General features: G+C 41.1%; 1 protein-coding gene across 24 annotated transcripts in view; it reads left to right on the top strand.

Moving 5' to 3' along the window:
• Positions 1–14221, top strand: part of LOC109414826 (supervillin) — a 1049091-nt gene that overhangs the window by 723030 nt on the left and 311840 nt on the right. For 23 of the 24 annotated variants that reach the window (XM_062854057.1, XM_062854059.1, XM_062854058.1 and 20 more), the window contains 3 exons: positions 2084–2257; positions 3182–4519; positions 11143–11737. In XM_062854057.1, coding sequence (XP_062710041.1) covers positions 2084–2257; positions 3182–4519; positions 11143–11737 — 2107 coding nt within the window. The remainder of the gene's footprint in view (positions 1–2083; positions 2258–3181; positions 4520–11142; positions 11738–14221) is intronic. The other variant, XM_062854056.1, reaches the window with a different exon arrangement.

Genomic DNA, 14221 nt, shown 5'->3' on the forward strand with positions numbered 1-14221 from the left:
TAGGGATTTGTGATATACTTATTGTGAAAATCCCAGAATAATTTCTGAAGTCACCTCTGGATAACTCAATAACGGAGTAACATTGATTGAATTTTCCAGAAATTTATTCTAAAAATCCTCCTTTGTTTTTTTCTCGATAATTTTACTTAAAATGTTTTAGTTATTTTTTTAGATTCTTTCGAGAATTCCTTCAGTGATTTACAAAAATTGATTCAGAAATTGTTTCAGAAATTCATTCAAAATTTTCACCAGAGTTTTATTCTAAACTTATTTCAGGCATTCCTTCAAAAATATCTTCAGAGACTCCTCCAGTATTCTATGGATTTTTCAGGTGTTCCAGCAAGGATATCCTCACAAATTCATCCATGCATTTTTTTCAGCAACCCCTACAGAAAATCCTATAAAAAATCCTCCAGGGATTCCTTCAGAAATTCCCACAACTTTTTTTTCAGGAATTGCTCCCACAAAAATTTTTGCTAAAATTCGATCATGGAATTCATCCAGAAAGAGATTAAATTCTTAGAGAAAATTTTGGAAACTTTTTTATAAATCTTAGAAAACTTCTGAAGGAACATCTGGAAGAAATAATACCTATTTCCTCATTTTTTTTTATAAAGTAGCAATATTGCCTTACTGGGTTTGGATCATCCGGTCAAACTTCACCAGAAGATCTGCGAGATACTCCTTAGAACTTTCTATAGAAATTTCTGTAGTGGAGACAAGACTGATTCGATGAAACTCATGAGGCTCTGCATTGTAGAATCCCTTAAGAGATCCTAAAGCTTAAAAAGCTTTCTTCCTGGAAGAAGCTTGAAGACTCTCTTCTAAGAAAAAACTTGGAAAGCTTTTTTCCACGAAGAAACTGAAAACATTGCCTTCCAGGAAGAAGCTTGGAAAGCTTTCTTCCAGGCAGAAGCTTGCTAAGCTTTCTTCCAGGAAGAAGCTTGGAAAGCTTTCTGCCAGGAAGAAGCTTGGCAAGCTTTCTTCCAGGAAGAAGCTTGCAAAGCTTTCTTCCAAGAAGAAGCTTGCAAAGCTTTCTTCCAGGAAGAAGCTTGCAAAGCTTTCTTCCAGGAAGAAGCTTGCAAAGCTATCTTCCAGGAAGAAGCTTGCAATGCTTTCTTCTAGGATGAAGCTTGGAAAACTTTCTTCCAGGAAGAAGCTTGGAAAGTTTTGTACCAGGAAGAAGCTTCGGAAGCTTTCTTTTATGAGGAAGTTTGGAAAACTTTCTTCCAGGACGAAGCTTGGAAATCTTTGTTCCAGGTGGATGCTTGTAAAAATTTCTTCCAGGAAAAAGCTTGAAAAGCTTTTTGCCAGGAAGAAGCTTGATAAGCTTTCCTTCTGGAAGAAGCTTGAAAAGTTTTCTTCCAAGAAGAAGCCTAAAAAGCTTTCATCCGAATAGAAGCTTAAAAAGCTTTTTTCCAGCAAGAAGCTTGGAAAGCTTTTTTGCAGGATGAAGCTTCAAAAGCTTTCTTCTAGGAAGAAGCTTAAAAAAGTATCTTCAAGGAAGAAGCATAGAAAGGCTTCTTCCTGTAAAAAGCTTAAGAAGCTTTCTTCAGAGCTTGAATAGCTTCTTTCCGAGAAAATTGGAAAGTATACATCCAGGATATCGTTTCCAAAGTTTTCTTCAATGAAGAAGCTTAAAAATCTACACTGCAAAATATTTTTGCTGGTAATCAGCAAACTTTGCTGATTGTTGGCGTGCTGATTGCATTCAGCAATACAAATTACTGAGTATCAGCAATTATTTTTCAACTTGCTGAACCATCCAGCAATTTTGACAGTTGATCAGCAAAGTTGTGCTGATATTCAGCAAAAATGTTGCTGAAATTCAACAATTTCTTTTGCTGATTTTTGGCGTGCTGGAAGCATTTCACAAATTTTGGTGTGTAAAGAGAGTCTTGGAAAGCTCTCTTTTCTTGTAGGGTGAAGCATGGAGAGATTCTTTTATTCTTTCTTCAGAAAAAAAAGCGTTGTTAATAAGGTGTTCAATTTCGTTTAGACGATGTTTTAAAAATAACTGATCTAACTGTAGAGTTCACAAAATCAATTGTTATATGTTTAAACCTTTTCAACTTTCATTCAGTGATGCCAACCGGAGCGGCTCCCACGCAGTTCGCAACGCAAACCATCTCTCCAACGGACATCGAAAGAAACATCCACAGCAGCAGCAACGCAAACACTAGCAATCTCATCACGTCCAGCAGTAACCTCAACAGCAACAACAACAACATTTCCGATGATTCCGGCACCGAGTTTGGTAAGTGGAAAAGAACAAGCTTGACCAACAATCGTTCAATAACGTAATTTTAATTGATAACAACTTTGCTTTTGTGATGATTTCTAATTCATTCAGTTCGTTCCTACGTTAGCGTTTCCGTTAGCCGGAATGTGTGCGTGAAATGTCTCATTTTTTGCGAAATTTGATATTTGTTGCTTTTAACAGATATTAATTTACGAGTTATATTAATTTCTTTCAACGAATTTTTACTAATTTTCAAATCGCGAACATTTTGTGTATCACTCAACTATTGACATAAAAAATCATACATACATAACAGACATGATTCACACTTATTTTTCCGGCTGTTCCAGAACAAAATCTGCTGTAATCTTTCAAGTAACAACTATCAGCATTGAAAAACAGTTTTTAATCAGAATTGGAAATGGCAATAGTTTTGAGTGAGTACGTAGCAAAACAAAAACTTGGAACACTTACAAGTTTTTGATCGTGAACAACACGTTTTATCTTGCGTTTTATTCAAGGCTCGTTTTTAATGCTAATGGTTGTCCATTGAAAGTGGCATATTGTTATAGTCTCATCCAAGTAAACCAATTTAATATTACAATTCGATTAGCAATTAGTTGTCAGAGATCGAGAGAAGATCATGAATTTTCAGAGCAGTGAGAACTTGTTTAGAACCATTAGAACACCAAACTAGGTAAAATATTCAACAGCAGAATGGTAAAACTTTTGTGCAGAAAAAATATACTTCTTCAGTTTTTATTAATTAGTAATGTACTGTAGAAACTATACTACCTAATTCAACCATTAAAATTATATCATTTTGTAATTACCGCACGTTTCCTTTCTCACTACACTTAACAACTTACACTTTCTACTTTATCACACACCAAATTCGCACAACTTTCTCTCAACAAAAATTGCACCAAAATCGCACAGATCCCTCGACACTGCAGGTATCGAAGAAAATCAAGCTCTTCTCCGGTGGCGGAGACCCACTTTCTGCTGGTGGTGGTGGAGGAGGAGGAGGAGGCGTGGCAACCGCAACGATAACCACGCCCACCGGAGCCGGCGGCGTGGGAGCGCTACTACCAAAGAAAAAGTTCAAGTTCCGTACGATTGGGAAGCTGATTATGCCAAAGTTTCTGAACGACAACAACAATAACATTTCCAACTCGGCCACCAGCACTCCACCGGCAGCGGAAGAAGCCATGAGTGTGACCGTAACTCCTCCGATAGTGTTAAATGGTGGGGAGAAGGACGGGAAGAAAGGGGACGGGTTGCTCAATTGCTCCAAGGTCGAACGAATCCGACGGAAGTTCATGGGCGACTCGTCGACACCCATAGTGGATGAAGAAGAATGCGACTCCAATGTTGAATCTGGGAAGGAGAATAACTACGATAGTGGAGGGGAAGTCAACTCCCGGGGAATTACGGCCTTGAGGAAAAACTTCGCGAACGGAAGTAGATCTCAAAACAAAAGCATCCTGCTTAACTCATCGGCCGAAGTGGAAGAAGTGGTCGTCAAAGGAAAGGTTTCCAACATGGCTAAACAGTGGAACCGGATGCGAGCCATGACTTTGGACGTCTCCGTAATCAAGAAGTTATCCAACTCCCCATTTCCAACAGACTCGGCAAACCTGACCTGTGGTAGTCTTCCCTACGAAGGCGATTCCAAACAGTACAGTACGAATAATTCTTCACTCTTCACCCGAAGTTCCTCCTTCAAAGCCAACAGTTCAAAAGTGATCGACACCCGGTTCGCCCAATACTTTGGCCTTCAATCCCAGTCCCAAAATCCCGTGGCCACCGTGTTACCCAACAACTCCCAGCCGGACTCCAACTCCATAACAGCAAACAGCAAAACCCGTCACCGATCTCGATCAATGTCCCGGGGCAACCCGCCGGCACCGCCCCCTCAACGCCCGGTAGATGAACGAATCGCCCAATACTTCGGCATCAACAAAACCTTCTCCGGATGTGGATCTCCCAACCGCGCCACCAACAGACCTCGGGCCATCGTCAAACCCCAGCAGCGGCTTCTGTTGGACCCGGCCACAACTGTGACCAACCGACGCCGTCGGTCCCGCTCGATGCCCCGGGAGTTCGATGAACTGGACAAACTGCTGTACACGGAGAAGGACCACCCGGCCAGTTTGAGCTTTTGCGTTGCCAGTGGAGTGAGTAAGGTTTCCAAGCTGAAGCACTTTGAAGAGTTGAACATCACGGCGGAAGATCTCTCGATGGCGGACACCGAATTCGACAAGATTTTCGTAGGTGTGTGTGTGGGCTATGGGTATTGGTTTGTCTCAGGTCTGGCTAGAGAACAAAAGGGCGGGATAAAGGGGCTAGTATGCAATGTGGATTAGGCACTTCCCGAAAGCTAGACAGACCTTGGTCGCTGGTAAGTACTCTGATGGGTGGTGTACCATTTTCAGCGTTCTGCGTCCTTTAGTTATTCCGGTAAGAAAGGTTGTCCTGAAATTATTTTACAAGAATTTCTCCAAAAATTCCGGTATTTCTTTCCGGAACTTTCATAGAAAAACCTTTTGGAATGCCCTCCAGGATTTCTCACCAGATTCCTTCCGTGTTTTCATGGCATTTTCTTAGTATTCCTCCTTGAATTCCTCTCGGAGATTCTTCCGGATTCTTCCCGGTCTTTTTCCAAGAATCGAACAAATCCTCCCGGGACTCATTCTTGAGAATCTCCCAGCTTACCCGAATTACGACCGATTTATCTTAGAGTTTTTCACGGGGTTCCTACAGAATTTGTTACAAAGGATTTATCGGAGTTTTACTGTGTTTACAAAAAAAAATCGGGATCTCTACAGGAGTTCCTCTCAGGATATTTCTCAGGTGATGTTCTCTGTCTTGTCACGAAATCCCTCTTGAATGATTTTTTGGGATTCCTTCCGGTGTTCCTCTCGGGATTTCCCCAGAGTTTTTTTTTCTCGGGATTTCTTCCAAAGTTTCTGCAGGAGCTATTTCTGGTATTTCTACTAAAGCTCCTCCTAGGATTTCTTCAGATGTTTCTCACTAATTTTCTACAGGACTTTCTCCCGGGATCCCAGATTCCCCTCATGGAATTTACCTCCGGAGGTCGTTGTGTAGTTTCTTCCAGAAATTTCCATCAGTTTTCTGGATTTATACTGGAGTTTCTCCCGCGAAAACTCTGAAAGATTTTCGCGGGATTTGACTTGATGTTTCCCTTGAGATTTCGGTTGGAGTTTCGCCCGGGATATTTCTAAGATTTTTTTAGGATTTATCCTGGACTTTTTCCCTATTTTTTCTGGTTTTCTTCCGGAGTTCCGTTTTAAGGCTTTCTGTAGTAGCTTTTGCTGGTATTTTTCATGAAGTTCTCTTGATTTTCTCTCTCCGGAATTTCGGTCCAGGAGTTTTTCCAGGTTCGTAGTTGTTTCCAGGATTTCTTGCAGTGATGCTTGAAGTGATTATTGATCTTTGAATGTTTTTCCGAGATTACTTCCAGAGATATTTCATGAAAGCCCTTCAAGAAATTGTCCAGGGATTTTGAATATTCTTATCAGAAATTCTCTTATGGGTGCTTTCGAAGTTCTTGCAAGAATGTTTTACAGGAGCTTCACTCGGAGTTCATCTTGGGATAACTTTTGAAAAACCTTATAAGAAATTACTGGAGAAATTTCGGAAGAAGCCCAGATGAAATCTTGCGAAACGCTCTCGAGAGGAACTTTGACTGCCTAATCTTCATGATCTTTCGTATTCATCATCTTGGTCATCGTAAAAGCGTCCAATGGCCTTCCTGGCTAACCACTGGTCAACCCGTGGCCACCGGAATGTGTCCTGGAGGAGCCTTCTTTTCGACCATGATGCCAAAACTATGCGATGGCTCTATCTTCATGGTTTTTGATATGCATCACTTTGGAATTCCTCCAGAAATTCCTCAAGCATTTCCTCCGGAAAATCCTCCGTAAATTCCTCCAGGATTTTCTCCGGAAATTCCATCTGGGATTCCTCCGGAAACTCCTCAAGCAATTCCTCTGGAAATTACTCCAGAAATTACTTCGGAAATTCCTCCAAGAATTCCACCAGAAATTACTCCGAAAATTCCTCCAGGAATTCCTCCGGAAATTCCATCAAGAATTTCTCCGGAAACTCCTCGAGCAATTCCTCCGGAAATAACTCCAGAAATTACTCCGGAAATTCTTCCTAGAATTCCTCCAGGAATTACTCCAGAAATTCCTCCTAGAATTCCCCCAGGAATTACTCCGGAAATTCCTCCTAGAATTCCCCCAGGAATTACTCCGGAAATTCCACCAGGAATTTCACTGGAAAATCAGCAATCCACCGGAAATCCCTCCACGAATTTCTCTGGAAATTCTTCCAGAAATTCATCAAGGAGTTGCTCCGGGAGTTCCTTGGGGCAGTCCTCCAGGAGCTCCTCAGGAAGTTCCTCCACGAATTTTTCCAGGTTATCCTCCGGGAATTCCTCCAGATATTCCTGTAGCAATTCCTCCGGGAATTCCTCCAGAAATTCCTCCAGGTATTCCTCCAGGAATTCTTCCGCAAATTCCACCAGGAATTCCTCCGAAAACTCCTCCAGCAATTCCTCCGGAAATTACTCAGGAAATTTCTTCAGGAATTACTACGAAAATTCCTCCAAACAATCCACCGGAAATTCCTCCACGAATTTCTCCAGGATTCCTCTGGGAGTTGCCCCAGGAGTTTCTCCAGAAGTTCCTCCAGGAGTTCCTCGGAGAAGTTCTCCAGGAGCTCGTCCGGAAGTTCCTCCATGATTGCCTCCGAGCGTTTCTCCAGGAGTTCCTTCGGAAGTTCCTCTAGTAATTCCTTCAGGAATTCCTTCGAGAATTCCTCCAGAAAGAATTTCTCTGAGAATTCTTCCGAGATTCCTTCCGGGAGTTCCTTCGGAAATTTCTCCAGGAGTTCCTCCGGAGATTCCTCCAGGAGTTCCTCCCGGAAACTACCGGAAGATCCTCCTGAGAAAATTCCTGGAAGAATTCTTGGGGAATTCCTCCTAGAATTCCCCCAAGAATTACTTCATAAATTCCTCCTAGAACTCCGGAAATTCCTCCTAGAATTCCCCCAGGAATCACTCCGGAAATTCCTCCAAGCAATCCACGGGAAATTCCTCCACTAATTTCACTGGAAATTCTTTCAGAAATTCATCAAGGAGTTCCTTTGGGAGTTGCCTCTGGAGTTTCTCCGGGAGGTCCTCGGAGAAGTCCTCCAGGAGCTCCTTAGGGAGTTCCTTCACGATTTTTCCAGGATATCCTCCGGGAATTCCTCCGGAAGAATTCCTGGAACGGAGAAGTTCTTGGAGGGATCCCTGTATTTATTACCTGTTCTAATTTTCCACCCATCATTTCGAGCACAAATCTGTTGACCCATCAATCGCATTCGTCTGAGAATGCATCTTCTTGTTTACTGTGAGTAAGCAAACAACGAGTAACAATTCCAACAAACAAGCTCGATGGGTGTCCAGATTAGAGCTCCATCCTGTGATCCTTCTGGAAATGCTGCTGGCGTTTATCCACGATTTCTTTGCTGGAGTTCGATAGGATTTATCTTCTAGAGATTTTTTATAAAGTTTCTGAAATTTCTTCCGAATTTCTATTTCAACCGAAGATTTCTTCCAGCAACCCCTCCTCATAGATTTAAAGAATTTCTTCCTAAAATTCCTTCCTTTAATATTTTCTTCGGAGTTTCCATGGTAATTCTTTTCGTAGATCCCTCGGGAAATGTATTCCGGAAAGTCCTCTCAGAATTCCCCCGGAAAGTCCTGCAAAATTCTCCGAAAAGTCCGTCCTTAGTGAAGAAATCTCGCTAAAACTTCGGGAGAAGCTATTATTTTTATTATTTATCTTTATTGTCGAGATTTTCTGCCCTTGGATGGTTCATCTCGTAGTAGAAACATCTCGGAAACCATAAAGACTCTTAGTCTTAGTGAAATTCCTAGAGGAACTTTGGATGAATTTTGCAAGAATCGCGAGCATAAGTCTATGAAAAAAATACGAAATTTAAGGAGATTCCTTCCTTAAATTAAGAGTTCAATGAAAAATCTTGAACTGACTTTCGGGAGAAATGCTAAGAGAAATTTCGGAACGAGTTCTGCATAGATTTCCAAGATCAAGAGATTCTTTGTAAGCGAGGATTCTCTAGCGTTTACTAGTATCCATCGGAATAGCCATGATAATCAGTACCGGTTTTTTTATTCGAAATTCGTGGAATTTTACATGCTGGTTCGTGTCACTTGGGAAAGGTGCCTTCGGAAATCTGATCTAATCGATGGTTCTCTCGTGATAGTCACGATAATTCGCAGCACTGCTTTCAAGTATTGCTTCTGGAATTTTATTCAGTATTCTTTCAGAGATATTCTCCGGGATTCCTCCAGAGATCCCTCTAAAGATTCGTTCTGGAATTCGCTTCAAAGATTCTTTCAAGAATCCATTTTGATATTACTCCAGGAATTCCTTCCGAATTCTTACAAAGATTTTACCAGGATTCCTCCAGGTATTCTGTACGTAATTTTAATTAGGGTTTCTCTCGGATTTCTTCCAGGGTTCATTTGTCGAATATCCTTAGGGATTCTTTTAGAGATTCCTTCCAGGATTCCTTCAGGTACTTGTCCCGGATTTTTTTTCAGGATTTATTTCGAGATTGCGTCTTGGATTTATTCTGAAATTACTCCAAGGATACCTCCCAATATCTCTCAAGGATCCCTTTCGGAATTCTATCGATGATTCCTCCCGGGATTCCTCGCAAAATTTCCCCCGAAATTCCTCGCGAAATTCAATCTGGGATTCCTCACGAAATGTTTCTTGTGATTCAGTGACTTTGCCGGAAATTCTCTAGGACTTTCTCTAAAGATTGCTCCAGGGATTCACCCGGAATTACTACAGGGATTCCTCCAAATATTTAATCCGAGAATACTCCAGGTATTTATACCTCCCAAGATTTCCTCGAGTGTTCCTCTCGGGATTCTTTCGTTTTTTTTTCAGAATTCTTCCAGGAAATCTAACCCACACCACTGTCTGCTGAATATATCCAGAGATTTTTTTGGGGATGTTTCATTCACGATTGGTTTAGCCTAAACCTTTTTGATGAATTTTCGAAACTTCTTTAAGCATAGAGAGTGGCATGTATGAATGCCTTGCGATGTACGAATGCGAATACAAATAATAGATGTACTAAATTTTTCAGCAGGCTCTATCCCAGTGGTACGTTACCTCAATAGGAAGAAAGAAGTGGAGGTCTAATAACCACAATCAAATGTGTATTACCATTTATAGGAGAATCATTTAGTGTAATTATCAATGACGTTTATAATCATCAAACCTGAAACATCTTAAAATTTATGAAAGCAAAAAAATCGTAATTCTATATTTATGATAGTTGTTATGGCAATGGTACACCTCATCAGAGTTCTGTAATCCCCTCATGTAGGATGATATCTATTGATCACGAATATGACATAAAACAACTGTAGTTACATACAAGGTTCACATTTTTTATGTAGAGCCGCCTTCTTTGTTTTCGTCTCAGTACACTATTTTGTTTTTGCTTTTTTTATTCGCCATTTTGGATTTTAAAATTGATCTAATCTTCACCCTTGATCAAGAAAAATATCCGTTCTTTGTGATAAAATACATTATATTACGGTCGCCATGTTGTCTGTCGAATCACCAATTTTGAGTTCCAAAATGATGTCACAGGCATTAACCTTTTGTTTGTCCAATGTTAGAGTTCTATGATGAAACGTTTTATGCTCCAATGGGGACCTTCAAAACAATGTAGATTCAAGCTACATAAAAGAAATACATCCTACATGGAGGGCTTACATTAGTTTTACAGCGACCTTCCTCAACACCTGTTGCAGCAGCCCACCATCGTTACCCAATAATCACAATTTTCTGTTTCTTCCCTTTTCCTTTCTTTCATTTCGTACCCTGTATTGTAGATTAAACCTTCATCCTAGAACAAGCATTTTTCAGAACCGCATTTTCGATCCCTTAAGTAGACCAAAACCTGGTGTCGTACACATCTCCAGAGAGAGACTAGCATTAGGTCATTTCGTTCTGGATCGAACCTCATAGTACATAGCCCCGCAACCGCTTCATATCGGACGCCGAGGCAGCAGCTGACGACGACAACAACAACTAGTAGTAGACTGGACGACCATTGGATCTTTCCTATTCTCCTACCATCTGTTTTCCTATTGTTTTATCGACTGACGCGAACTACAACGAACCGAATCTTAGCGATTCACACCCACACACAGTTCCGGACGATTTTCGTTATACTTTTTTACCTCTTTTGACGGTACGTTTCTTTCAATCATCTATTACACTTTTTGTTTCTTCTAATTTGGCGAGTTTCACCGGGTGCGAGGTTCTAAACTACGCTGCTTTGTTACTGTGAGGTTACGTAAGCGTCTGTGTAACGTCCACGGATGGTTGCAAGTGACCTTACAGCGATGAACGGTTGTTAGTGCGTGGGAAGTTCGGTTTAATCCACGGTAAATGGCGACTAACGGGTGACGGATTAAAATTTAGACAAATGCAGCAAAGATGTTAGGAAAAGAATAGTGCAACAGTAATAAAACATGATGTTTGATTTACAGATATCGACGACTCAACTCATTGGTGTGCGTGTCATTTTCACCAGTACACGACTAAACGCTTTTAATCACACAATTACAGATGTTAACCAACGGCGCTTTACAATTGTTTGTTCCACTGTTTTTCGCTTGAATAGTTTGTTTTCAGTAAAAGCGTAAATGTTTCACTTTGTTTTTCTTGTTTGCTTATTTTTGCGATCACTTGTGTTTTTACGCTTTTGTCCCAACTAAGTTTACTAATTCCGGTTTCCATTTCTCCCAACATAACCTCTCACTCTCATTGCAGATCAAATAACTAGTCCTAGAAAATCTCCCTTTGCCTACCTGCCGCCTTCGGGTCAGCAACCGCTGCCCTTCGTGTCGGAGCTCAAAAAAGGCATCCTCAAGTCCAAGTCCGGCGGCATTGGGCTCTTTCCGGCCGATCTCAATTCCGAACTGAAATCTCGACTGCGCAAATCAACCCACTCGTCGGTGAGCAATCTGAAAAAGTCCACCACAGTTTCGAACATCGAATGTGATGCCGTGGCGGCAGCGGCGGCAACGGCTGCGGTCGGTTCCTCGTCCGAGTCCGACGAAGAGGACGGTGTCGCGCCCGGTAAGAATCTCGCGAAAATGCTTCGTAACGTGTCGAATACGGCCGCGTCGTCCACCACCGCGGCCGCCGGTGGTTACGTTCCACCCGGTGGGGTCGCGTTGTTTCCGTCGGTGCCCAGTTCGTTCGTTCCGTTGAAGAAAAGTGATCTCGTCGCGTCCGGTAGTGGAAGTGGTGCCACCAGTGATGGAGAGCATCCGGCTTCGGTGGGTGGTGGTGGCGGTCGTGGCAACGTGGACTCGATCCTGAAGAATCCGGCTGTGGCAAGGAGACGACGGCAGAATGAAGGGTGAGTACCATGAGAAATTTGTATAGATGACTGAATTATTACAAAATTTTCATTATACAATTATGTGGGCGATTCTTAGGCCCCAGATTTTTCTCGATATTGATTTTAACGTTCAACGCGAAGCATAATATTTCACAAGTCCCAACAACATATTCAGTGGTTGCGGAAATGTGAAGAAAATAAAATGAATAAACCATACGTAAAATAAAGATGGGGTGGCTGTGGTTCCACTTGGCGGGAAGAAAAGTTCATTCACCGTGCATCGCAAACACTTGGCCTCGAAGGCCGTTATAACTTTTAACTGGTAGGCAACTAACCGTGAATAACCTTGTCCGGTTGGGAGCTTGAATTTTCGGTTGGGTGATTACAGTGACCTTGTGAATCTGGTCACACGCCATCATAGGATAGATGTTGTTAATTTCGAACTTAACAGCAACCATGCGTCTCCATGAGTTCATTGTGCATGTTTGAATTTTGCCTGTGTCTATGTTGAACCGAAAAGCATGAAGCATAATTGGATGCGCTTTTTCTGTTATGATGCTCATACTATATACTGCTACCTAGCCATTGCATTGCTACTGCTGGCTTACGCGCGCCGGTACGCAACAACTACAATGCTGTCGCCATCATGAACATTCAGAAGCGTCGAATGCCAGACGTAAACAAACCGAAAAACCAGTTTTCTCGCTCACACTATGAGAATGAATTTCACGACGTCCATGTAGGTATCTGAAGGCGAATGTGTTGGGAGATGAACTGGTTATATTTATGTTGCCTTTTCAACATAGGCATGCGCTTGAGTGAGGGTGTGTAATGTTGCATCATTCATTCACTACCACCAAACAAGTGCTAGGAATCAGCTGTCTGAGATCAGCACTTCTCAAAGCGTAGTCTCCGGAAAACATGATGGGACTATTATGGCGCATTTAGTTCACCACTGGACTATCGCACGAGTTTCAAGAGTGCGAAAACTTTAATAAAAGAGCGCAATTGCAATAAATCAACTCGGTGTGTTCAGAGCACTTATTCATCATAAATCGAAGAAATAGTGCGCCGAAGACATAAACTGGGTTTGATGCAATCGCGCACTTTTATTGACGTTTTCGCACTTATGAATACTGAGTGCGCAGTCCAGTGGTGAACTCAATAGGCAATACTGTCTTCTATTCCAAGCGCTAGTCTTAAAAGCTTAAGCCTGGAACACATAGCGTCCGTTCCGTCGAGGTTTGCGTTTTTTTGACAGTTTTCCCATGGGAATTGTGTCAAACTACTGTCACGCACACGCAAACGTATGCATTGTGTGGGGCACTTTACCCATCACAACAATACAACACGAAAGAACAGTTCTAACCTTTGCTGAATAAGTTTTTTATACCATCAATAAGCTCATGCCAGTACATCTTGAAAGAACAACCGATGATCAAAAAAAGGAATTATCTCTACGAATAATTTACCAGTTTACTTCAAGAGTAGTTGTTTGTACAACGTGTTGCAAAAGGATGATTTCTAAAGCACGATTCGTCTTTTTATTCAACGGTTCAACGAGACTTGCCGCATACTGTGCGTATTTTTTTTTTTTTTCATTATGCAACTTATTTCAGTTGCATAATGAAATGATCCAATGCGGAAAAATGGGTCATTATGATACCGGAATGACTTATATACTAGTTATTTATGTGACGAGTTGCAAAAAGTGGTTTTTTTTTCAGCACGAATCGTACATTTATCCAACGAGGCTTGTCGAGGAAATTCTGACAAGAGTTGCTCAAAAAGTTCCTCCAAGATTTATTTTTCAGAAATTCCTCTAGAGATTTCTCCAAAAAATGTCTCCAAGAATTCATTTAGAAAACCTCCATTATATTTCCTCAGCAATTCCTCTATGGATTTATGAGGAAAATCCTTGAGGGCTGTCTTCAGAAATCTAGTTCAAGCGATTCTTTTGGAATATATTTTGCTTTTAATTTATTAATTTTGTTTATATTTCATCGAATATTATCATTTTTTCAAAAGAGTGAGGTACGTGCACCGCTTTTATCCAGTTCAAGGGAAATTATTTTTCAAAAAATTCGATGGAAACTAACTATATTAGGCAGCATCCATTTATTACGTAAAGCTAAAATCGACATTTTTGCCTACCCCACCTTTTTAGCCCAGGTGACCCTTTTTAAATCCCTTGTGGAGTTTCTTCGAGGATTCCTTCAAAAGTTTAATCAGGAATAAAAATTCATTAAAAAAAATCATGATGGGTTATAACCAAGATATCCTCTTCATATTCCTTCATGAGTTGCTTTTGAGATTCACAAAGATGTTCCTTCCGAAATCCCTACAGGAGTTTCTCACATTCTTAATAATTTCCTACGGGAATACTTACAAGATAATTTCCAGAAATCCCTCTAGAAGTTTCCTCACATTTTTTTTCTGCGATTGCTTCAAAACAATCTATAATTCAATCTGGAGTTTGTTCTGGGACTCTTCAAAGAGTTC

Source organism: Aedes albopictus, chromosome 2 (genome assembly GCF_035046485.1).
Source record: "Aedes albopictus strain Foshan chromosome 2, AalbF5, whole genome shotgun sequence".
Classification (NCBI taxonomy): Eukaryota; Metazoa; Arthropoda; class Insecta; order Diptera; family Culicidae; genus Aedes; species Aedes albopictus.